The sequence below is a fragment of the Abramis brama genome, assembly GCF_963993115.1.
Source record: "Abramis brama genome assembly, chromosome: 24".
NCBI classification, from domain to species: Eukaryota; Metazoa; Chordata; class Actinopteri; order Cypriniformes; family Leuciscidae; genus Abramis; species Abramis brama.
In genome coordinates this window covers 26,653,228-26,679,135 of record NC_139986.1, presented here as the reverse complement: position 1 = coordinate 26,679,135, position 25,908 = coordinate 26,653,228, and the positions used below count along the sequence as shown (strand labels likewise).

At 40.7% G+C, this 25,908-nt stretch overlaps 2 protein-coding genes across 4 annotated transcripts in view; both read right to left on the bottom strand.

Annotated features, from left to right (window-relative positions):
• Nucleotides 1-85: 85 nt before the first annotated feature.
• Nucleotides 86-17,796, bottom strand: LOC311075633 (MSS51 mitochondrial translational activator). 2 transcript variants are annotated; one of them, XM_084103174.1, is made up of 7 exons: nucleotides 17,655-17,796; nucleotides 9,022-9,197; nucleotides 8,619-8,765; nucleotides 5,627-5,751; nucleotides 4,978-5,541; nucleotides 2,131-2,224; nucleotides 86-1,081 (listed from the first exon to the last, which is right to left on the bottom strand). In XM_084103174.1, the coding sequence occupies exons 2-7, from the start codon at nucleotides 9,177-9,179 to the stop codon at nucleotides 889-891; spliced, it is 1,281 nt and encodes a 426-aa protein (XP_083959300.1). In that variant the 5' UTR covers nucleotides 9,180-9,197; nucleotides 17,655-17,796; the 3' UTR covers nucleotides 86-888. The 2 variants fall into 2 exon arrangements, with proteins under 2 accessions (XP_083959300.1, XP_083959301.1); XM_084103175.1 differs by having other exon boundaries at nucleotides 17,661-17,769.
• Nucleotides 17,797-19,141: 1,345 nt separating this feature from the next.
• capn15 (calpain 15) overlaps nucleotides 19,142-25,908 on the bottom strand; it is a 31,682-nt gene continuing 24,915 nt past the window's right edge. For both annotated transcript variants that reach the window (XM_084103171.1, XM_084103170.1), the window contains 2 exons: nucleotides 22,881-23,059; nucleotides 19,142-21,047 (listed from right to left, as the gene is read on the bottom strand). In XM_084103171.1, coding sequence (XP_083959297.1) covers nucleotides 20,870-21,047; nucleotides 22,881-23,059 — 357 coding nt within the window. In that variant the 3' untranslated portion in view covers nucleotides 19,142-20,869. The remainder of the gene's footprint in view (nucleotides 21,048-22,880; nucleotides 23,060-25,908) is intronic.

Here is a 25,908-nt window from a genome sequence, read left to right as displayed (position 1 = left end):
ATGTATAATAATAATAATAATAATATAGCTACATATAACCTCTTTTTGGCTTTCAATGATAGACAGACAGACACGTTTTTTTATTTGCTTATATAAATTTATTAGCTTCAGAATACTTCTTCCATATCAAATAAATAATCTAAATTATAAAACAGGGATAATACACACTCTGACACAAGTTCTGACTCGGGAATTAAAACAGACCTTTTGTTTTAAAATTAAAAACTCATAATTAAAATAATATAAGATAATATAGTTAATATCATATGAGCGAATAAAGAAAATGGCAGATTTCAGCACTAGAGGGCGCTAACGTTTAATAAATTGTGCTGCAAATAACAGCAGTTTTAGATTAAACATTTGTTTCTTGAAACATTTCTTAAAATAAATACTGTAATCGCATAATAAACTGTAATATGTAATATTTTCATTTTAGTGTATGTGCTAGCCAGTATCCAGTCAACACGCTTGAGGTAGCCTAAGTATAACCTATTTATTTCCATACAAGATTTTGTCCAAAGAGAAAATAAAAATAAAACTGAAAACCTATCGCCATGTGGTTTAAAAATGTTTGTTTTTTACTGACAGGCATCTTGGGCTGACTACTAAATCCCTTTAAGCAGGACGCTACAGGTGTGTTATGTAGGTGCAGTGACCGGTTTGCAACACTAGGGGAAGGTATTCAGCTCAAAGAGATGAGAAAAAAAGGTAAATAGAAATTTCACCCTCTCATTAAATAACTCTAAGTCAGACAACTCAAAGGAAATTAAGATGGCTCTAACAGGATATTATTTGTGACTTTTTAAAGATGTGACTGATGTCCAAAGAGTAAGGACATGTGGTGACTTTTGTGAGAAATGCATTCAGAAAGCGAAGGTCTCTGTAAATCTACTCTTCCTCCTGTTGTGTCTCTAACAGACCCTGAAAGTAAATATAAAAAGCGTTGCAGTAACTGGGGGGTTTGTTTGGCCTGCTCTGGGCCTGCTCGGGTTTCTGGGAGCTGAAGGGATTCGGTCCGGCGTCTTTAACGTCCATCTCAAGTTCTTTGAGAATCTGCAAGGAATACTGCAGCTCTGCATCACTGCAACCGAGAGACACAGCAGAGATGATGACTGACAGTCATGGACAGTAGTTTCTGAAACAATCATGTATGAAGAACATCATGTTCATATTCCAGGATGACAGTGTCCAGATTCATCAGGCTCAGATTGTGAAAGAATGGTTGTGAAAAGCTTGAAGAATCATTTTCTCACATGAATCCAGAGCTTAAATTCATTGAAAGTGTTTGGGATGTGCTGGAGGAGACTTTACAGAGTGCTGGACTCTTGCATTGACAACACAAGATCTTGATGGAAACAACATCACAACATTTATTTCCATCAATGAAATTGGTTTATTTCCTGATGAATCCTGACATTGTCATCCTGGAATATGAACATGATGTTCTTCATACATGATTGTTTCAGAAATGAAAAGCTACACACTCCATCAGTTAGAGATAGAAGAACTGTTGCCAAAAACATGCTAGAAACATAATAATCACTGCAATAATGATCCAATCCTAGACTCTTAAGCTTTTAAATCCAAACAGCTGTTCAGAGCTATATATGTATTAGCCCTACAGTGACTACATGAAATAACATTTAAACCTATAACATTTTTATATCACAATTCTGACTTATTTTCCTCGCAATTCTGAGTTTATATCTCACAATTCTAAGAATAAAAAATCAGAAATGCGAGTTTGTATCTTGCAAGTCTGATTGTGAGATCTATACTCAGAATTGCAAGGAAAAAGTCAGAATTGGGAGATATAAACTTTATTTTTTTGTAATCCGTTGCGAAAACAAGCATCCAGCTGTCACTTTCTGGCTCCGCCCACCGCCCAAATGTTAAAGTGGGCGGAGCTAAAGAGCTATTAGCTTTTTTCGACTCTGATTGGTGTAATTTTAGACAAGGGACATGCATTGCATTTCAATGCATATATTATTTTCATGCACTCCCTGGAATCAAACCCATGACTTTGGGTTGGGTTGCATGAAAAGATTAAAAAAATAAATCTTATTTCAAAGCTCTGGAATATGCATGCCATGTAAACACTTAATTCGAGTATGTCTGTGTGTCACCTACTTGAACATAGTGAACATGGATGGGATGTTATAGTCTCTGAGCAGCAGTAAGGTGGGCAGCCAGCCCTGTCCTAAACCCTGAGACGCGTGAAACCCTGCATGAAACAGAGGACAGGCGCTGAGAGATCCATCAAATCACACACAAAGAGAGTTTAGCTGGATAATCTCCGTCTTTGTTTGTCTCTACTTTATGATTGATAGCGAGTATATCCTCTCTTCCCAGATTAGATGTGTTGTCGTGTGTGTCTGGATATGAGCAGATTTAAAGTTGACAAGTGCTGTCAGGGACCTAGCAGTGCTATACAGGGGTGTGAATGATGGAGCGATGTGTGTTTGTCACTACTCTATGAATTATGGTTTTCAGCACGATGATGATGTCCGTCCAAAATGGATGTTTTGTCACAAAGGAAAGTGAGTTGAGAAAAATGACCAGCTTAGAAGCAGTGTCACTGAGATACTGTTTTTATCTTGAATTAGTTTGTATTTTCATATTGTTCATTTTAATTTTAGTTTTTGTTTTGTGCTTTTTATCAATTTTTTTTTTTTTTTTTTTAATATGTCTATGGTTTTTATTTTTATTTATTTTAGTAAGTGACAAGGTACATCAAAGCTGTAATATTTAGATTATATACTAGCTGTAAGTTTATATTTGATTTTATTTCAGTTCAGTGAATGTTTAATTTATTTTAAGTACGTATATTTTAGTGATTGAACACTAAGAATTCGACATTTAAGGAGGAAATAAAGCCTGGTAAAAGTTGGAAGGACACAAGCGTCTGTCACAGTTTTTACTTGCATGTGTCACTCTGCAAGTGTTAATATTACTGCTAAGTAAATAAGTAACAGGTCATTTAACAGATGCTTTGATTCAAAGTGACTCTCAGTTCACTTATTACAGAGATAATCCTCAGTTAGAGCTCATCGTACATCTGATCTCGCAGGATTAGAACCAGCAACCCTCTGGTGAGCAGCCTGGACTGTAACCACTACACTAACTGTTACTGCTAAAATATGAAGTTGTTCAGTCTCTTCTATCATGTCCGTGTGTATGTGACTGGTTGGTCATTCTGGTAAACCTCTCAGGGATCTCTCAAACTCTCAGCTGTTATATATATCACGGCTAGTAAAAGTCAGACGGAGAGATGAATTACAGCGCTGGTGAAGTGGCACCTGTCTACTGAGTGAATCTCCCTAAAAGAAACGTCCGTCTGATGCTATAGATGGAAACTGACCCCCCCCACCCCCCCCCCCCCCCACCGGAGCTCAAAGGGTCAAACGTCTGAACACAAAGACAACAGAACCAGTGAAAGTCAAATCTCTCTCAACACCAAATATGCTATTCATTTCAATGAACTGGTTTAAAAAAGACTCGCTGATTAAAGGGGTCATGAACCGGCTTTTTAAATATTTTTATATTGTTGTCTGAGGTCAACTTATGACGTTCGCTTGGTTTTTACATTCAAAAACATCATTTTCTACCCTGGTTTTGAGCCTAGCTCCTGAAACGCTCGGTTTTTATGGGCGTGTCGCATTGAAGACTTGGAAGTAAACGCCCACTGCTATGATTGGATAACAGTTTTGCATGTTATAATGAGTTTCATGTAATGCGTGAATCGGTGGGCGTGGCTAAACAGGCAGTGTTGAAGTAGGCGTTGATCTTCTTCTGCGGAGGCGGGGTTTGATACCCTTTGACCTCATAGATCCCCACTTTGAAAACCCTGTCGTTCGCTGTGCCTGGTGTCACTAACAAGGAAGTTTTCAGTTCTGAAACTTACAGGATATTCTTATAGTATGATGACCTTTTATATGTCAAAAGCTCAAGGAAAATTTGATTTCTCAGTTCATCACCCCTTTAAATTGAGTTTTTGCTTCTTTTTTTGTAGTGAAATATTTAGTTAATTAATGCTAATTATTTTCAATTATTTACATAAGTGTGCTTTTTCTCCAGTTGATGAGCGATAAAAACTTTAACAGCCAATCAGAATCCATTCTGCTTTAAAGAGCTCGAGCATTTAAAGCGACAGACGACATAAACTGCAGAATGAACAGAACTATATAACGCTGGTGTGGATGCTAATATAGTTATCGTTATAGTTATCTTTATAGTTATCGTTCTTGGTGTGAACGGGCCTTATTAGCATTAGTGTTAGCATTGAGGACCAGTGTTGGTATTGTTAACTAAAACTATTAAGAATTAGCTTTCATTCATTAAAAAACATTATATTTAGATTAAATACTGAAAAATCTAAACTAAAAAAAATAAAAAAATTAAATGAAAGTAAGAAATGCTGCTTTGGAAATAAAATAAGTTGAAGTAATAAAATTATTAAAATTAAAACTGAAACTGAAATAAATATGAATTAAGAGAATTAAAATGACAAAAGCACATAACGAAAACTGAAATGAAGAAAGCTGAAGCTGAAAATAAAAGATTAAAATGATCAATAAATACTATAATAGTATATAAATAATACTAAAATAACACTATTGAAGTCTTTAATATGCTAATACACATCTAAAAGTTGACAAAAAAACAACTGTAAAAGATTTTAGAAGATGTATTTAAAATGTAGTCTTTAGGTTAACGACTCATTTTACACATGTCTAATCAAATGTTACTCATTATTTTAGTATTTATGCAATATTACAGCATTCAATAATATTTTGCTTTAATTAATTTCTATTTCAGTTTTAGTCATTTTAGTACTTCAACTTAAGCTTATTTATTTCAGCAAAAAAATGTTTTATGTAATATTTATATTTTAATTTATTTGAGCTTTATTTAAATGACCAGAAACGATAGTGTTAGTTTCCGGAGTATGGATGTGTTTGGGAGGTTAGTTTGTACCTGGGTGAAATCCAACCACTAGATCTGGTTTGGCTGCTTCTCCTTTCTCCACGACCTCCTCCCAGAACTGGTGATAAAGGCCCTTGTAAGCGCTGATGTAAACTCTTCCCCGGGGTCCGAACGCCCTCAGCGGAGGCCTCATGATGGGCCCCTGGATGACCTCGGGCCCCACCATCACCACCTCCAGCCCCTGGTGGCCCGGGAACATGCGGCTGAGCTCGTCCATGTCTGTGACTCTGGCTCCCAGCGTCTCGTTGTGACCGGCTCCCACTAGATGTACGGTCAGAGGCCGGGAATACGGGTCCAGACAGGTCATTTGAATCCCGAGGCCCACCGTCAGGGGCCGAGAGAAGAACTCGCTGCACATCCGCCACACAGACTCACGAAGCTCCGCCTCCTCGGGCCTCGGCCTGCAGCAATTGGTCCAGAGATCTGTCATGTTTTTCCCGGACATGATCGGCTCCAGACGGGGTGTCAGATCTCCTTGCATTGAGACCCAATCATCCCAACACCTGACGTCTTTAGCGGGACGAGACCACACCTCCGTTGGGAAAGGAAGATCTCCTATTGGACCACAGGATGATTGACAGAACACTACTTAGCAACCACTCACGACTCCCTAGCAACCCCATCCGCTGTTCTCTCTCACCCGTGTGAACGAGCCACTCCACCAGCCTGTCGATGGAGACCTTGTGCAGCATTTTACAGAACTTCTTATGCAAAGACCAGTCTTTCTTCTGACAGTCTTTACTGCAGTAATACACATTTAGACACCTGAGACGACAAAGCACACACAAAAACAGAAGTTAAAGAGTTCTAGCACTAAACATATTACATAATGTCATTACGAGTCAAGGTTTGAACAGAAAGATTAAAAGGTCTGTGCTGTTTTTAGAAGCTGCCCTCATCATTTCAGGACTTTAAGTTTTTATTGTGTTGGCGCATCATGTGGTGTGTGTGACCTTGTCGTAAACATTTCCCCTCTGCACAAAGGCTAAAAAAATCAGATCGGGTTTTAAGAGAACAGCCGGCAGAGACAAAAGGAGACATAACCAACTATGTTAAGATGATAGATCTTATTATATACTGTATATTAAAAAATATAATATGTTGTATATTTTATATAACCAAAATGTTGGTTAGTTATTGCTTAGTATATTTGGTATAGTTATTATTATGTTTCTAACATGTTATATGTTTGGCAACAGTTCTTCTAACTCTAACTGATGGAGTGTGTAGCTTTTCATTTCTGAAACAATCATGTATGAAGAACATCATGTTCATATTCCAGGATGACAATGTCAGGATTCATCAGGAAATAAACCAATTTCATTGATGGAAATAAATGTTGTGATGTTATTTCCATCAAGATCTTGTGTTGTCAGTGCAAGAGTCCAGCACTCTGTAAAGTCTCCTCCAGCACATCCCAAACACTTTCAATGAATTTAAGCTCTGGATTCATGTGAGAAAATGATTCTTCAAGCTTTTCACAACCATTCTTTCACAATCTGAGCCTGATGAATCTGGACATTGTCATCCTGGAATATGAACATGATGTTCTTCATACGTGGTTGTTTCAGAAATGAAAAGCTACACACTCCATCAGTTAGAGTTAGAAGAACTGTTGCCAAACATATAACATGCTAGAAACATAATAATCACTGCAATAATGATCCAATCATAGACTCTTAAGCTTTTGCTTATTTAAATCCAAACAGAATTTTTTTTTTGGCCTAGACAGTGTGTGTGCACGTGTGTGTGTGTGTATATATATATATATGTGTATGTATATATATGTATGTATGCATTACATGCATTAATATTATATATATATATATATATATATATATATATATATATATATATATATACACACATGCACACATAAATCATTTTATTTTTGATATTTTATTTAAACCATCACTGAACTCTCAATAGAGTGACTTCTTAAGTAAGGTTTACGGCTGGACCATTATTGGAGGAATGTGAGATCTCTCATGTGTGTGTGTGTGTGTGTGTGTGTGAGCTGACGCTGGGAATCTCAGCAGTCGTTCAATGAAAGCCTGAATGGAAGAAACCCAACTGGCCTCCAGCTTTACTCAGCACTCAGTGAACGGTCTGCTATTTTTAGCTGAATGTCTGTGGTCGGATCTTTGCAGTGTCTTATTCTTCTGAGCCAGAACAGTGTGAACTGAACAACATCAGGGACATTTGGGGTCAGACGTGCCATTCACTAATATAAAAGTACCAAAAACAGGGTTGCAATGGCTAGGCTACGATAATTTTTATACTAGGATTTTACAACAATTAACCTGAGCTTACTTGCTTAGTAATTTTGTGGTTGCTATATTTTTCCAAAAAAATCAAAAACAATGGCTTATTTTGCTGCGTGCTGCAGTCACTATGGTTTTACTACAAGTATCATAGTTAAATTATGGTTCTTGTAGTAAAACCATAGTTATTTTTTGTGATTCACTACAAATACCATAGTTAAACTACGATTACTGTGGTTTCGAACAGGTTGTACCACTTGATGAATTGTTTAATAGTTCATCATTAGTGGCGCTGAGGTGTTAGCATGAGGGTTGGGTTAGCGTGTTAGCACATAGCATTATCTCTGGTGTTCAGATAGAGGTGTTAACATCTGGCATTAGATTTGTATGTATATTAATAAGCGGGTGATAATGTGAGGGCAGAAGTCTTCAGGAGGACAGGAGAGACAGCAACAGCTGTGTGGGATAGAGGGATTATTGACAGACTGAGACTAGAGTGACCAGACGTCCCTATTTCTGCTGTTTTATGTCCCTGCTTTACCACATGTTCAAAACACTCCACAAAAACACTGCAAAAGCCCGACCAACATGACCTGCCGGATACCTGTGGAAGCCCAGTTCCATCACATAAGAAAAAGACATGCTTTAGTAAATATTAATTATGAAATAAAAATCATAAATATGATTTAAATATGAGATTAAAGTCAACATAATTTCACTTTTTTTGGCATAATGATTTTTTTATGGCATAATTTTGACTTTTTCTGTCATAATTATGATTGTTTTGGTCAATTTCGACTTTTTGCCTTAATTATGACTGTAATTTTGACTTTTTCTGTCATAATTTAATACAAAATTTTGATATGTGATTATGTGATAATAGAGCTTTGTAACTTAGAATGTTGACTTTTGTCATAATTTTGACTTTTTAAAGTAATAATTATGATTTTTAAAGTATGATTTTTAAAGTCATAATTTTGTCTTTTCAACTTTTTATGTCAAAATCATGACTTTTTGTGTAATAATTTTGACTTTTTAAAGTAATTATTATGATTTTTAAAGTCATAATTTTCTCTTCTTGTCATGACTTTTCAAGCCAGAATATTTTGACTTTTTGTCATAATATTGACTTTCCAATGTTGTAATGGCTTTTTATGTCATTATTTTGACTTTTTGTCATAATTTTGACTTGTCATAATTTCAGCTTGTTATGTCATAATAACCGTTTACAAAAAGCTTGATGTATTTTCTCATGTGCTGAATTTTGGCTTCCATTATCAGAGCAATCGTGTTAAAAAAGTGAACTATGTCCCTGGTTTCCATTTTATAACTCTGTTCCCCTTCTTGTCACCGGTGCTTCACACTCACTTGATGCAGCGTTTGAGCGCTTTAGGATCTGGAAGGTTGGACGGTAGTTTGGAGCAGCAGGCACAGAATTTAAACGTGTCTTCTAGATTTTTAAACATTTCTTTGTAAGAGCGAAAGCCCACCTTTCCTTTTCCCTCCAATGCTGCCCTGAGAGAGAGAGAGAGAGAGAGAGAGAGAGAGAGAGAGAGAGAGAGAGAGAGAGAGAGAGAGAGAGAGAGAGTGAGAGAGAGAGAGAGAGAGAGAGAGAGTGAGAGAGAGTGAGAGTGAGAGAGAGAGAGAGAGAGAGAGTGAGAGAGAGTGAGAGAGAGAGAGAGAGAGAGAGAGAGAGAGAGTGAGAGAGAGTGAGAGTGAGTGACAACATCTGAAGGCTACAAACTCATTTCACTCTATGTGTGTTTCTCACCTGTAATCTTTGTAGTCTTTCATGTTGAGTTTGTCTAAGATGACCTTAGAAAGTCCAGGAACGTTATGGTCCATAGAGTAAAAACTGAACTGATCCGAGTAAACGCTGCTCGAACTCGGAGTGAAAGAGTCTGGGAGCGCTGGATCCGGACCGGCCATTGTGGACGAGGACTTCACCTGCACACGGGACAACAAGAGCTCGTTCAGTGTCTGAAATATCCACATCTCAGACAGTAGTTAACGAGTAGAAATACTGCAGACACTGTGGGTATACAGTAACACTCATTTTGGGTCATATTTCTATTCAAAATGAAAATAAAATAGAATTTGCAAAATGAAAATACCCTCAACATGAGGATCATACATTTTTATGACATTTTAAATCCTAATATAATTATCAGGAGCCAACTGTAAATATAAAATATAAAATAACAATTAAGTACATTTAATTAAGTATACATCACAATAATATTTGTTCTTGAGTATATAAATTTGGGGATGTAAGTTTGACTATGTTTTTAAAATAAGTCTATTCTGCTCACCAAGTCTGCATTTATCGGATGAAAAATACAGTAAAAATGTGAAATATTATTACTATTTAGAATAACTGTTTTCTATTGTAATATATTTTAAAATGTAATTTATTCCTGTGATCAAAGCTGTATTTTCAGCATCATTACTCCAGTCTTCAGTGTCACATGATCCTTCAGAAATCATTCTAATATGATGATTTGATGCTCAAGAAACATTTATGATGATTATCAATGCTTAAAACAGTTCTGCTGCTTAATATTTTACTGGAAACTGTGATATACATTTATTTCATGATTCTTTGATGAATAGAATGTTGAAAGAACAGCATTTATTCGAAACATTCTTTTTTTTTTTTTGGCAACAATGTGAATGTCTTTTCTATCACTTTTGATCAATTTAATGTGTCCTTTCCTAATAAAAGTATTAACTTTTTCCATTCACGTTTGTTCTCTTACGAGAGGTTCTCTCGTATTGCGTAAGTAGCTTACGCTTCGGGAAAGTTCTCTTTCTTCGAGATCTGAAGCCAAAAAATTATCCTTAATTTTGCATTTATTGTCAACGCAGTGCAGCAGCAGGCAGACCAAAGCAAGCTGTATAAGCGTGCTCATTGGCTGCCAGGCGGCAACTGCTTAAGCTTATCAGTGAGCCCGGTGTGACGTCACACCCAATGAGAGCGCTTCGCGCCCTCCACACCCTTCTAACCGTCAAGAAGGGTGTGGCCAGTGTGTATATATTGCGGGCTCACAGGCTGAGTTCTGATTTTCTTGTTTTCAGCGAAGCTCTTCGCATCGCTGGATCTTGAGAAGCCGCCGCCGTCGAAACCAGCGACCAGCAAGCTTAGGACAGCGCCTGAGGAAGCCGGCCGCCCTTCGCCGCCTTCAGCCATCCGTGCCTGCTACGCTATCCGGCGACATATCCTTTTATTACTGCTGTGTGTGTTCGCCCTGCGACACACACTTTCTCTCACTGTTCTAAAAGAGCACGAGGCGTTTTTGTCAAAATACCTCGTTTTTCCTGCGGCTCGTGCCGCGCCCCGCTCAGCAACGGAGACCGCCACCTCTTCTGCGCTCTCTGCCTGGGCCGCGAGCACGCCGCCACCACACTCTCTACGGGCGGCTGCCCCGAGTGCGAGGAACTTTCAATGTCGACCCTGCGGGCTCGACTTGAAGTTTTCGACCAAGCTGTCGCTCCGCCTGTCCCTGCCGGGCCGCGCAAGAAGAAGCGCCGCTCGCAGAGACCACCGGAGACTGTTGTGACTGAGGAGCTCGCCGGAACCTCTCCCTCGAGCTTCTCTCTCGCCCTCTCCGCCCCCCCTCCCGGCCGCTCAACCGCCGGCTCTCGCCCGCGCCGCCGCCGCGTCAGGGGATGAGGCGAATGAGATAAACACTCTCCCTCTGTTCGAGCCGCGCTACTGCGCCGCTCACAAGGGATGGCAGAAGCGGATGGTCTCGGAGCTCTCTTTACGTTACAAGAAAGCTACTCCGTCCTCGCGCGTCACTCACCGGCGAAAAGGAGAACAGAGTGTTTTCGTCCCGCTGTGGCCGGACCTACCTCCATTTCTCAGTCCCCTCTTAAGTTCAGGCGACTGGAATTGTTCATATCGCAGTGTACGAGCCTGTTATAAATACACGCACGCCTGCAAGCAAACGCCGTCACAAGACATGACGCTCTGTTATATGCTCGCTCTAACCGAAAGCTATTGTATTCTCCCCTGTGGCTCAGTGGCGGAATCGTTCACACCAAACGCGAATCTGCGTCAAAATTCGCGCCTGCCGCGTCTAGTTATACGCGTGACCACTTTGTGTACATTCGCGCGTCAAGAGTGAAATTGACGCGCGTAAAATCAAAAGTTTGAAGCGAAATTTACGCGCGTCAAAGGCGAAGTCAGGGGGCGAAAGTTTCTAAGCTGTTGGCGGCCATCTTTTTTAGATGTTTATCGAGCATTAGCAATAGCATTAATCGAGAGAGTCACCGCTCTTATATGATCTGAAGAGCAGAAACAGCTGCGTAGGGGACATCGTCGCTGTACTCGGGTCCACCAAACCCTCCGGAGGGTTTCAGGAGTTTCACAATTTGCTCCAGGAGGTAGGTTTGGTGGACCTAACGGTGAGGACGCTGACGAGGACAGCGTAGGCCGTATAAAGCCTCAGCCTCGAGTGGTCGCTGCCTGACGAGCCCGCGCTGTAAAGCCCGGCGCGAGGTTCACCCTCTCCCGCACCTAATCTGTCATTTATTTTTGTTTTGATAATAAATGGAGGCAGCCTCCAAAAGTGAAACCTGTCCTGTTATTTTTTTTGAAAAGTTTTTATACACTTAATTGTGTTTGGTGTCTTTACATTAGATTAATAAAGTTTCATATAGGCTAATCTAGAATAGATATGGAATAAATAGCATTCAATACAAATGAGTAGGCTATCTCTCATATTGAAATCGAGTTTTTATGTGAAAGATTTGCTTTGTTGTGCATTTTAGTCATATTACAAAATAATTTATTGAGGCCAAACATAAAATAACATTAAACTGTCAGTTCACCACGTGACAGCAGCAAGCAGGCAGGCTCCTGATTGGTTAACGCGGCGCGAATTGACGCAGAAGTTCAGATTTTTCAACTCGGGCGGCAGACGCGAATTCGCGTCAAACGCGTGATGCACAAAAAGCACAATTCGCGCTTAACGCGCGAAACGCGCCAGACGCTCAATTCGCGTCTAGTTCGCGCGAATGAGGCGAATTCGCGTCTACCGCGCCGCGCTAAACGCCTCATTCGCGCCGCAAGACCTCCAGACGCGCGTAAACGCGTCTTACCATTGACTTAACATTGAAATCACTCGCGCCAGACGCATATTCGCGTTTGGTGTGAACGCAGCATTAGACTTTCGCGCCAGAGACCCGTGTTCGATCCCTGCTCTCGCGGCAGTTAATAATTTATGCTGTTCGCTTCTCCGAGCTCGCGGCCAGCTTTTCTTACATACAGAAAGCGAACCCGCTCTCCCCCTTGTTGGGCCGCGCAGATTGCGCCGTTCACAAGGGATAACAGAGCGGACGGTCACGAGCAACGTTCAGCGCGCGCGCGCCTCACTCACCGGCGAAAAGAGGAGAGAGAGTGTTTTAGTCCCGCTGTGGCCGGACAAACCGCCAATTCTCACACATTTCTCAGTCCCCTCTTAAGTTCAGGCGGCTGGAAATATTACTATTGCAGTAAACGAGCCTGTTTTATACACGCACGCCTGCAAACGAACATGAAAGGTAATGTGTTCTCCCCTGTGGTTCAGTGGCAGAATCATAGGCTTTCACGCTAGAGACCCGAGTTCGATCCCGGCTCTCGCGGCAGATAAAAATTTATGCTGTTCGCTTCTCCGAGCTCGCGGCCAGTTTTTCTTACTTACAGAAAATGAACCCGCCTCTCGTACCACTCCTACTCATGGTGCTCGAGTATTTATGAGCGTCTAAACACGAGGGAAGAAAAGACGGTTAAGTCCCGCTGCGGCTGGACCACTGTCAAAGCTTCATGCTCTGTCAGTCCCCGTTGCCACGGCTACTGCAGATGTTTACTTCGCAGTCATCGAGCCGGTATAGCTACCCGCTCGCCTGCGCGCAACCACCGTTCTCACGGCGACCCAGAGAAATCTCAAATGAGCATAATGTCTGGTTGCACGGCTCACGCCGTATGTGTTTCAAATGCAGTGAATGTGCCCACGTTTCCGTGTTCACCCCTGCACACAAGCACTATAAATCCCGTGTTTCTCACAGAGCCCACTCTCACAAAGCAGGCAGAAGCCGCTCGAGTGTTAAAAGTAGGTCACGTGTCCACCTCACCGTGCCCACACCTACTCACTGCCCGCTCTGTCACACGGCCTCTCACGACCGGTCATGTTTTAAATGTAAGTCCTGTGCCCGCCTTCGAGCGCTCACACATACTAACGAACATTTCGCCCCGACGCCGCCCTCGCGCGTCGCGCCTCACACTATATGTTCCCCGTCCAAGCCGCCGGGACACCGTGTGTAAAACGGCCAGCTATCGCTGCGTGCGATCCGCCGTATCTAAGCACCAAGAGCGCGCGCGCTGCGCCCACCCCTCCGTTTCGAGCTCTCGAGCCCGCGACGCGCGGCGATCAGAGCCCGGAGGCCATTCTGTCCCTGGCTTCACACTCTAAAGCGTGGGAAGCTATTCCAGGCGCATCAGAATGGGTGCTAAGCACAGTAAAAAAGGGCTATACTCTGCAGTTCGCTTGCCGCCCCCTGCGCTTTCGGCGCGTACCGAGACGAGAGTGAATGGAGAAGTAGCACATCTACTTCGAGCAGAATTAGCTACACTTCTGTGCAAAGGGGCTATAGAGAACCGGTTTCCCCTTCTATGAGCGAGTCGGGCTTTTACAGCCGTTATTTCCTCGTTCCCAAGAAGGACGGAGTTCTCAGACCAATTTTGGATCTAAGATGTTTGAACAAGGCTCTTATGAGAAGACCGTTCAAAATGCTCACAACCGGGCAAATTCTCGCGCAAATTCGCCCGAGGGACTGGTTTATATCTCTCGATCTAAAAGACGTGTACTTTCAGATCCAGATAATACCCCGTCACAGGCCATTCTTGAGATTCGCCTTCGACGGTCAGGTATATCAGTACACCGTCCTGCCTTTCGGCCTGTCGTTGGCACCCCGTACATTTACGAAGTGCATGGACACGGCTCTCGCTCCCCTGAGGGGTCGGGGAATGCGAATTCTGAACTACTTGGACGATTGGCTAATTCTAGCACAGTCAGAGGCCGAACTCCTCGCCCACAGAACAGTGCTTCTAAGCCACCTGGACAGCCTGGGGCTCACGGTCAACTGGACCAAGAGCTCATTAGTGCCCAGTCAATCAACCTCTTTTCTGGGTTTGGATCTGGACACTGTGGCAATGACGGCCCGCCTGTCGACACAGCGCGCGCGCTGCATTCGACACCTGGCCGCGTCCTTCCAGCCGGGCAGCACCGCACCTCTCAAGACATTTCAGAGGATGCTGGGTTGTATGGCTTCAGCTGCAGCAGTGCTTCAGCTGGGTCTGTTACGTATGCGCCCGCTACAACGCTGGCTGAATGCCCGAGTGCCTCACAGAGCTGCGTTTTCAGCACTGAAGCCCTGGTTAGCAGCCGACTGGTACCAGCGGGGAGTGACAATGGGAGCCATCTCACACCGCAAAGTTATCTCGACGGACGCTTCCACCTCAGGTTGGGGCGCTCTTTCGAGGGCAAACCGGTCTTTGGCCTGTGGTCAGACCAGGAGAAATGCCTCCACATAAACTGTTTGGAGATGATAGCGGTCGAGAACGCGCTCAAGCGCTTCCTCCCATTCATACAGGATCACCATGTGCTAGTCCGCTCGGACAACATGTCCGTGGTATCCTATGTGATCCGACAGGGCGGTGTCAGATCCAGGAACCTGTGCAAGCTGACAGAACGCCTCTCGCTGAGAGCCGCGCACGTGCCGGGCCACCTGAATGTCGGTCCAGACAGACTGTCCAGAGACATCATTCCCCCGGGAGAATGGTCCCTGCAACCCCAGACAGTCCAGTTTCTCTGGCGCCTATTCGGCAGAGCGGAGGTCGACCTCTTTGCGTCGAGAGACAACGCTCATTGCCTGAAATTTTTCTCGAAAAGCGAGGACGCGCTGTCCCAGACCTGGCCCAGCCTCCCGCTGTACGCTTTTCCCCCGATCTCCCTGTTACCACAGGTTTTAACAAGGATCAGGGAAACACAGCACCCAGTGCTCCTTATAGCCCCGCGCTGGGAGAACCAGATTTGGTACCCAGAGCTGGTGAGGCTGTCGCACTCACCTCCATGGCCGATCCCGGTGAGAAAGGATCTCCTCTCTCAAGCCGGTGGGTCAATCTGGCATCCCCATCCGGAGCGATGGTCTCTGCATGCATGGGTAATCAACGGATACCCGTTGACCTGCCAGAAGGGGTCGTGAACACGATCACGCAGTCTAGAGCTCCCTAAACGAGACGGCTCTATGCGTCTAAGTGGTCTGTGTTCTCTAAATGGTGCGCTACTAAGAGCTTTGATCCACGCACATGTGGGGTTCCGCAAGTGCTCTCCTTCCTACAGGAGCTGTTGGAAAAGGGCAGGTCCCCTTCCACGCTCAAAGTGTATGTGGCGGCTATTGCAGCGTTCGCTGAGGCGACGCGCAGCCGGGCATTCGGAAGGAATGAGCTTATTATCCGTTTCCTCAGAGGAGCCAGGCGGATGAATCCCCGCGGCCCCCCTCGGTTCCTATCTGGGATCTGTCCTTGGTCCTGGAGGCCCTGAAGGCTTTTCCTTTTGAACCGCTTGAATCTGTGGATCCTAAGTACCTTTCGCTCAAAACCGTTTTTCTGATAGCTCTGTCTTCAGTAAAACGCGTGGGGGATCTGCACGCGCTATCTATTAGCCCTGCATGTCTTGAGTTCGGACCGAATGACTCTAAAGTCATTCTCAGACCGAGACACGGGTATATTCCCAAAGCGATTGGTACCCCCTTTAGGGCACAAATCATCTCCCTCTCGGCTCTGCCAATATCCGATAACGGGGACAGTGATAACCTCCTATGCCCTGTAAGGGCGCTGAGAGTTTACATCACGTGTTCCGCCGCATTCAGGCGGTCCGAGCAGCTCTTTGTTTCTTTTGGCGGACGCACCAAGGGTCTCGCCGCCTCGAAACAGCCTGCCCAGGTGGATAGTGGACGCGATTGCAGCAGCTTACGCCTCCAAACACCTGCAGTGTCCTTTGGGTGTCAGAGCCCACTCCATTAGAGGCATGGCCTCTTCGTGGGCCTGGTCCAGCGGAATTTCTATTCACGATATTTGTATGGCGGCGGGCTGGGCCTCCCCATCTACATTCGTGAGGTTTTATAACCTGGAAGTTCCCGCCCTGCAGTCTAAACTGTTATCAGTATAAGTGGCATGTATGCTGCCCAGTCGCTTATGCGCAGACTATGTCCACATACTGGTTAATTTTCTGGTTGGCACCAGGGGAAGGATTCTTTTCCACAAATAGACCAGTGTTTCTGCTCTATTCCCTGTCCCTATACGTGTTTATGCACTGTGTGGGCCCGCGCTGCCGGCCACACCATTTCCACTGATGTATACAGACCGGCTATGCCGCTCTATCATTTATGTGAAGTGAAGTGCTTAGTACAGGTGTGGGCCCGACCGGCCACCTGTTTCAACGTTATGTTTTTCCCCGGTCTCCCTGGGATTCATGTGTTGGATGCTCGGCGCGCACGGCGTTGACAATGGGTTCCCGAAGCGTAAGCTACTTACGCAATACGAGAGAACCTCTCGTAAGAGAACGTACTCGGTTACCTAATGTAACCTCGGTTCTCTCTAGAAGAGGGAACGAGTATTGCGTAACCTGCCGTGACGCGCCACGAGCTTTTGCGCTTCAGACTATGAAAACCAGAACTCAGCCTGTGAGCCCGCAATATATACACACTGGCCACACCCTTCTTGACGGTTAGAAGGGTGTGGAGGGCGCGAAGCGCCCTCATTGGGTGTGACGTCACACCGGGCTCACTGATAGGCTTAAGCAGTTGCCGCCTGGCAGCCAATGAGCACGCTTATACAGCTTGCTTTGGTCTGCCTGCTGCTGCACTGCGTTGACAATAAATGCAAAATTAAGGATAATTTTTTGGCTTCAGATCTCGAAGAAAGAACTTTCCCGAAGCGTAAGCTACTTACGCAATACTCGTTCCCTCTTCTAGAGAGAACCGAGGTTACATTAGGTAACCGAGTACGTTTTTAGGAGACATTTCTTTGTGAATTGCTTACAACATTATCATAACTTTCAAATCCGATTAATGCATTAAACAATTTTCACCAACAGAAGTGAATCCTTGACATTAAAGGATCAAAGCAAACGCTTGTATAGAGACACATGAACAAACATGATAAACGACAAGTCATTGCTTCAATATTTCACATCAGAAACTCACAAACAAAGCCATCAATCTTTCAAACCACGAGAGAGACAGACGGACGTGCAAATTATTTCTAATATATTTATACCTGCATACTCATATAACCAATAAGAGAAACTACCACTGCAGAAAAATAACTACAAATATGATAGCTTGAAAATCAATACTCACACTCACAGAGACACTGAATCTGTAAATGAAAACACTGATGAGAAGGCAGACTGGCGATGGTCCACTCAGTATAACTGCACCTCTCTTTCACACACTCATCCCTCTCTCCTTTTTTGGGATGAGGGGAAAGACGGACGCTCGTCCAGGTTGAGGGAACGTGTTCAAATTACCCAGAATCCCCTTCCCCCTGAGGCTCTAGAGTTTCCTGAAGAGCTCCAGACCCCCGAGACCTATTATTGCCCAAAATACTTTAATGAGCCCACCGTTCACTCGCGCTCTTCATGACTGACCACGTGATCCTCAGGAGGAGCTCGCGTGATTTTAGTGCCAATAGAAATCTGCTGGAATTTGCTATCAAACATTAAATGCATTTTTATGATCAAAGAGTATATGAAAGTTCTAGGTCATTCTCAGCAAACATGACAGATATAATTCTATATGATTTTTTTTTTGTGTGTGTAATTATTTAATTATATATCATTATATGATGAAAGAATAATTATATCATTATTCTTTCATCATATAATATATAATTTCATATATATATATATATATATATATATATATATAGGCCTATGGAAAAATACTACTTATAATAGGCTAATACTTATTTTGTCATAATTATGACTATTTAATTGTTTTATTTATTTTCACTATTTCATCATATAATTATATTTCATTTAATTATTTTTCATTATTTCTTTAATCATATGATGAAATAATGAAAAATAAATAAAATGATATATATATATAAAATCATATAATTATGACAATGCTTTTTTTTCATTATTTATGATTCATTATATATTGTTATATAGATCACATGTATTATTATATCAGATATAATCATATTCATATAGGCTATATATATTATGAAAATGTATTTTTGTCAATTATATATGATTATTACATATAATTTCTTTTTATTTCTATTTTTTATTTTTATTGTTGTAAAGCACACTGGTAAAAATTGTTATAAAGGCTGTTATATAAATAACCTTTACATATAAAAACAAATCAATTTGATGTATTTACATTTACATAATTAACCAGGATAGGCTACTGATTTTCACATCATTTTCAGGATTTTCTGTGTTCAGTCAGTGTAAAGCAAAACAACTTGTGGAATAAATAAAATGTAAATGTAATTGTATTTTTAATAGAATATAATTCAATTTACACATTCTATGTCACTACTATATTTTAAAGAATTATATAGGATAAAAAAAGTAACCTAAAATTTGCAGTAATTGAGATTAAAACACTTTCATCTAGTTCAGAGAAAATGGTAAGAACATGAATTTCAAACTTACTGTGACGTGGATAAAATAATGATGATTAAAAGTGAAATTAATGTGAAATGCACCGTTTCCTGAGAGTGACCCATATAAACGTCTCCATCATCAGCCTGTATAAACCTATTTGAGATGATTATCATAATAAACATATACTGTAGGTCAATAAATAACATAAAATCAGCAACAACATGATCTAATGAACATCTTCCAGCCGTCTCTGTATTAACAATGGAAAAAACACAACACATCCGAACAAACAACGTCAGGAAAAAATAAAAATAAAAATCAGTAACTCACATGTTTCTTGATTAAAAAATAAAGAAACAAAAAAGAAAACTTTATTTGTCATTTGGTCCAACAGAACCTGAGATTGCAAATGAACCGTACAGATTTTTTAGACTTTTATACATTTTTTGTCCAAGAATCAATAAAATATCCTACATAATATACTCCTGCCCGACAGAGATCTGTATAATTACAGTGAGTACTTTAGATTGGATTGTGCAGAGGGGAACAGCGCTGTACAATTTACAAAAAGAAAGACAGAGAATGAGTGTGACGTCACAAAAGAAAGACGGAGAATGAGTGTGACGTCACACCAGAGCCACCAACAGAGGGAGACAATGAGCAACACAACATCCAGAGGACGCTGGACTAAACATCAGTGCACAGAGATAGTCAAACCCGCCGGCCCTCCACCAATCAGATCCAGCACAGGTCGTACAGCTATGACATCATCATGCTCATGAATCAAACTGATGACAGATCAGCTCGCAGCTTAACTTGTGCTTCTCTCAGAAAGGCTCCGCTTTACTAAAACACATAAATTAAAAGATGGTTCACGCATGATACGCGCCCACATAAACCCCTCGCACACGTGGCCTTCCGCTAAAATCAAGTATCACCATTTGTCGTTACATTACACATTATGCAGATCATGTGACCCCAGATACAGTTAGCTGATTGGCTGTCAGAACGGCGAGCAACCTAAATCTCACAAAACATGTCACAAGATTGGCACATTTCACCCTAAGATTGAAGGAAGAATAAAGATGTATTTTGTTTAAGGAAAGGAAGATATCCTGCATTGTGACGACAGTTTTCATGGCAATTTGCCCAAAATTCAGATGAAAAAAATGCAAAAAACTTATTCTCATTACTGAAATGTGAAAACCTGATATGTTATTTAAAATTATAATAAAAATTATTTAGAGATGTTATAGATATTTGTTGTTCTGCCTTTAATGTGGTTTTAAAATCATTTTTAACTTTTTACTTTATGATTTACAGTCCAGCAAAAATACTGTATTCAAGTGATAAGAATCTAGTTAAAATAATTCTAAATAATAAAAATGATAAAATTATTTGTCCAAAAGTGTGAATTTGTGGGAAAATATGGTTAATTGCCATGAAAATAATCTAATATAATTGAAACTCTAATTATAATAATAATAATAAAAATAAAAATGAAGAAGTCATAAAGTAATGTGAATTTTAGGAGAAAATGTGCTGTTTTTTCTCCTAAGAGATAAATATAATGATCCCAACTTTTTTTTAAATATCATATTTTTCTTTTTGATGAATTGTTTTGTCTTTTGGGTGAACTGAGCCATATGAAATATTTTCGTGAGATTCACTCTCTGACTGAGCACACATAAAAGAAATTAAAATGTGAAGTCAGCTGACAGGAGACGCAGGCGAGACTCCAGGAGCGGATCTGAATGACAGTTCATCATGACGTGTGTGTGTGTGTGTGTGTGCAGTGGGCGGGTCTTGGCTCAGCGAGCAGACGTGTGATTGGCTCAGTAGTTCCGCCCAGACCGTCTCAGTGCCTGCGAGTGCGTTCATCAGCACGGGTCTGCATTGGTCTATGTAGTTTCATGTCTGTCTATGTGTGTGTGTGTGTTTAAGCGTGTGTCAAAGCGGCCGCGGTCTGTGCAGTCCGTCAGTGTCCGGGGTAAGTTGGGGCGAGTGTGTGGCTTTACTAGACGTCCAGTCGCCCAGAGACGCCTGCGCTGCTTTCCTATGGGCCAGTCTGTGTGTGATGGAGAATCCAGCGTTCCCCTCCAACTGGGACAGGACCACCAGTACCTGTCTGAAACACACGACAGAAAACACACAGGTTAGTCTCAGAATACCTGCACAGAGAGCACTTTTCGGCATCACAACCATGAAACTTTCTACACCTTTTCTAAAAGGTAAGCAGCAACATTATAATGCATATGTGACCCTGGACCACAAAACCAGTCACAGGGGTCAATTTTTTGAAATTGAGATTTATGCATCACATGAAAGCTGAATAAATAAGCTTTCCATTGATATATGGTTTGTTAGGATAGGACAATATTTGGTCGAGATACAACTATTGATAATCTGGAATCTGAGGGTGGAAAAAAATCGAAACATTGAGAAAATCTCCTTTAAAGTTGTTCATTTATGTTCATGATTGTGCAGCATTCACTCACAAAAATAAATGTTTTATATATTTACGGTAGAAAATGTACATAATATCTACATGGAAAATTATCTTTACTTAATATCCTAATGATTTTTGGCATAAAAGAAAAATCGATAATTTTGACCCATACAATGTATTGTTGGCTATTGCCACAGAGACACCCGTGCGACTCGTGACTGGTGACGTGATCCAGGGTCACATATAAAGATACTTTCTTTGCCTAGTTTGAAAGCAACATCACATGTTTACTTCACAGAGAAGATGCATTGCAATGCTGTCACTGAATGAATCCGAAATGGTGGATGACTTGAGAGAAAAATTCACATTATTAATATATTCCACTTTCACTCAATGCTGACAAGTAGGCTATGGAGAAAACATGGACTAAATACAGATGATAACAATATAAAATGTTTATTTACTGCTAACACCAAAGTCAACTGAATTATGAGTCTAAGGGAAAATGTACTTAATAGTCATGAAAATAATCTAATATAAGTGTAATAATAATGATAATGATAATAAAATAATGGTCCTAAAAACAGAATTCATTTTCCTTTTTAATTTATGGTAGATGTATATACATAATATCATTTATAATAATTAAAACAAGTTATTTACAGTATATTATTTTGTTATATTATATTAATGTAACTCCTATGTAGGAATTACACATCTTTAATTATTATTTTTTTCACTCTACTAAACTGAAGCTCAAAATTATTATTATTAGTTATAAATATATTTTAGTTATATTATTAGTTATAAAGATATATTATCATCTTATGATGATAATAAAATAATGGTCCTAAAAACAGAATTCATTTTCCTTTTTAATTTATGGTAGATGCATATACATAAGATAATTTATAATAATTAAAACAAGATATTTATATTATTATGTTATATTATTATCATTTTTATATTAATGTAACTCCTATGTAGGAATTACACATCTTTAATTATTATTTTTTTCACTCTACTAAACTGAAGCTCAAAATTATTATTAATAATTATCTTTACTCGTGACTTTATTGAATGGAAATGAGCAACGGTGTTGACTGACACAGCATTATCAGGACGGCGAGGGCTGGGGTTAAAGCATGTGATTGACCGGAGAGTGATTCAGCTGTGAACACTTCAGAGGTGAAAATCCACCGGAGATTCGCTCTGTCATGTGGCTCTCGCTCTCGCTGTGAACAAACCTTGAATAAAAACACTTCAGGAACTGACAGGACTAACATTCACAGTGTTTTCATCTGGAGCTGAAGGAACAACGGTCTCTTCTGAGCACGATCCTGTCCAGGGACTACAGATGAAAAATAGCCTTTGGCTAATTCTGGTGCATTTACAGAAATGTTTTATTAATGTGCAATGTTCCTGTTAACTAAACGAATAAAAAAGAATTGATGTTTCCGCAAACTTCAGAGAGGAGAAGCGAATCACTTTCAGTGCACACTGTGTGTTTACCTGTGCAAGGGCGGCACGCTGTCGATGGTCTTCAGGCTGCCTCGGGTCGACACCACATTGAAGCTGTCGGTACAGTCACATGACACATGGAGGTAGTACTTTGGGTGACGGTTCTCCACGACGACGATAAGCCCCGCCCACCCGTGAGTCAGGTAGTAACATGTCATCCCTTCACGACCCTGATACATGAGATCAAGAAATCACATCATAAAACTGTCGTCCTTGTCGTTTGTGAGTAATAAAAAGTTATAAAAAGTAATAAAATAATTATATATACACACACATACATATATATACACACACACCGTATATAATAGACACACATACTATACATTTATTATAAACGTCTAATAATATAAAAAAATATATTTTTTAAAAATATTAAAATTAAATAAATTATTTTAAATTATTTATTTTTATATTCATATAATATATATTTTTTATTATTGTATATTATTGTTTATTTTAAATTTATTTTATAATATATATATATATATATATATATATATATATATATATATATATATATATATATATATATATATAGTAATGATTAATATTATAATTTATGATTATATTAATTAAAACATATAACATTTATTTATAATATAACATTTATTTACTTTATATATAATAATGTATATATAATCATTTTTATATTAATAATTTTATATAATGTATAATTCATTATATATTATTTTGTAAATATACATTATATATACATATATATATATATATATATATATATACAGTGAGGAAAATAAGTATTTGAACACCCTGCTATTTTGGAAGTTCTCCCACTTGGAAATCAAGGAGGGGTCTGAAATTGTCATCGTAGGTGCATGTCCACTGTGAGAGACATAATCAAAAAAAAAAAATCCAGAAATCACAATATATGATTTTTTAACTATTTATTTGTATGATACAGCTGCAAATAAGTATTTGAACACCTGTCTATCAGCTAGAATTCTGACCCTCAAAGACCTGTTAGTCTGCCTTTAAAATGTCCACCTCCACTCCATTTATTATCCTAAATTAGATGCACCTGTTTGAGGTCGTTAGCTGCATAAAGACACCTGTCCACCCCATACAATCAGTAAGAATCCAACTTCTAACATGGCCAAGACCAAAGAGCTGTCCAAAGACACTAGAGACAAAATTGTACACCTCCACAAGGCTGGAAAGGGCTACGGGGAAATTGCCAAGCAGCTTGGTGAAAAAAGGTCCACTGTTGGAGCAATCATTAGAAAATGGAAGAAGCTAAACATGACTGTCAATCTCCCTCGGACTGGGGCTCCATGCAAGAGCTCACCTCGTGGGGTCTCAATGATCCTAAGAAAGGTGAGAAATCAGCCCAGAACTACACGGGAGGAGCTGGTCAATGACCTGAAAAGAGCTGGGACCACCGTTTCCAAGGTTACTGTTGGTAATACACTAAGACGTCATGGTTTGAAATCATGCATGGCACGGAAGGTTCCCCTGCTTAAACCAGCACATGTCAAGGCCCGTCTAAAGTTTGCCAATGACCATTTGGATGATCCCGAGGAGTCATGGGAGAAAGTCATGTGGTCAGATGAGACCAAAATAGAACTTTTTGGTCATAATTCCACTAAACGTGTTTGGAGGAAGAAGAATGATGAGTACCATCCCAAGAACACCATCCCTACTGTGAAGCATGGGGTGGTAGCATCATGCTTTGGGGGTGTTTTTCTGCACATGGGACAGGGCGACTGCACTGTATTAAGGAGAGGATGACCGGGGCCATGTATTGCGAGATTTTGGGGAACAACCTCTTTCCCTCAGTTAGAGCATTGAAGATGGGTCGAGGCTGGGTCTTCCAACATGACAATGACCCGAAGCACACAGCCAGGATAACCAAGGAGTGGCTCTGTAAGAAGCATATCAAGGTTCTGGCGTGGCCTAGCCAGTCTCCAGACCTAAACCCAATAGAGAATCTTTGGAGGGAGCTCAAACTCCGTGTTTCTCAGCGACAGCCCAGAAACCTGACTGATCTAGAGAAGATCTGTGTGGAGGAGTGGGCCAAAATCCCTCCTGCAGTGTGTGCAAACCTGGTGAAAAACTACAGGAAACGTTTGACCTCTGTAATTGCAAACAAATAGCCTAGAAATCTAGACGCACCCTAGCGGCAGCAAAATGTATTTCGCAGCCAGGTGGGTCTAGCAACTCTCAATAGACCTTCTAGCTGCAAAAACCTAAATTGGGTCAGGCCAATCACGTCGTGTATAGAGTAGGCGGGGGCGGGCTTAACATATGACGACAGAGTTGCGACGGCTGCCACTTGAAAACAAAGAATGACGGCTGCTGGAGAACAACGGTCTTTCGAATCGGCTTTGTCCGCGACTCTGGAGGACTTGGAGTTAAGTTTTTCTTTGAGAAAAGAGCAAAGAACGGCACTTAAGTCATTCTTAAAAAAAGGAAGATGTGTTCGTCGTTTTGCCGGCCAGATATGGCAAAAGTTGAATCTATCAACTAGCTCCGCTGTTGGGAAAACGCTCTGGTTGGTTGAAGCGCTGTCCTATTGCGTACAGAGGGAATTTGAAAGACAGCCGTTTATCCCGCCCCTCGGATTAAACCGCGTCTATGGTGAGTTTCCAGACCTAACATCTTGATGTAGGTCTGGCTTGCCAGGCTAGCAAACAAAGGCTACTGTACCAAATATTAACATTGATTTTCTCAGGTGTTCAAATACTTATTTGCAGCTGTATCATACAAATAAATAGTTAAAAAATCATATATTGTGATTTCTGGATTATTTTTTTAGATTATGTCTCTCTCAGTGGACATGCACCTACGATGACAATTTCAGACCCCTCCATGATTTCTAAGTGGGAGAACTTGCAAAATAGCAGGGTGTTCAAATACTTATTTTCCTCACTGTAAAAATAATAAATACTATATAATGTAAAAATTATGTAACAAACAAATATCAAATAAAGAAAGAATACTATATATAATATCAATTATTAAAACATTTAAATCCTATTAATAATGAAAGTTTGCAGTGACA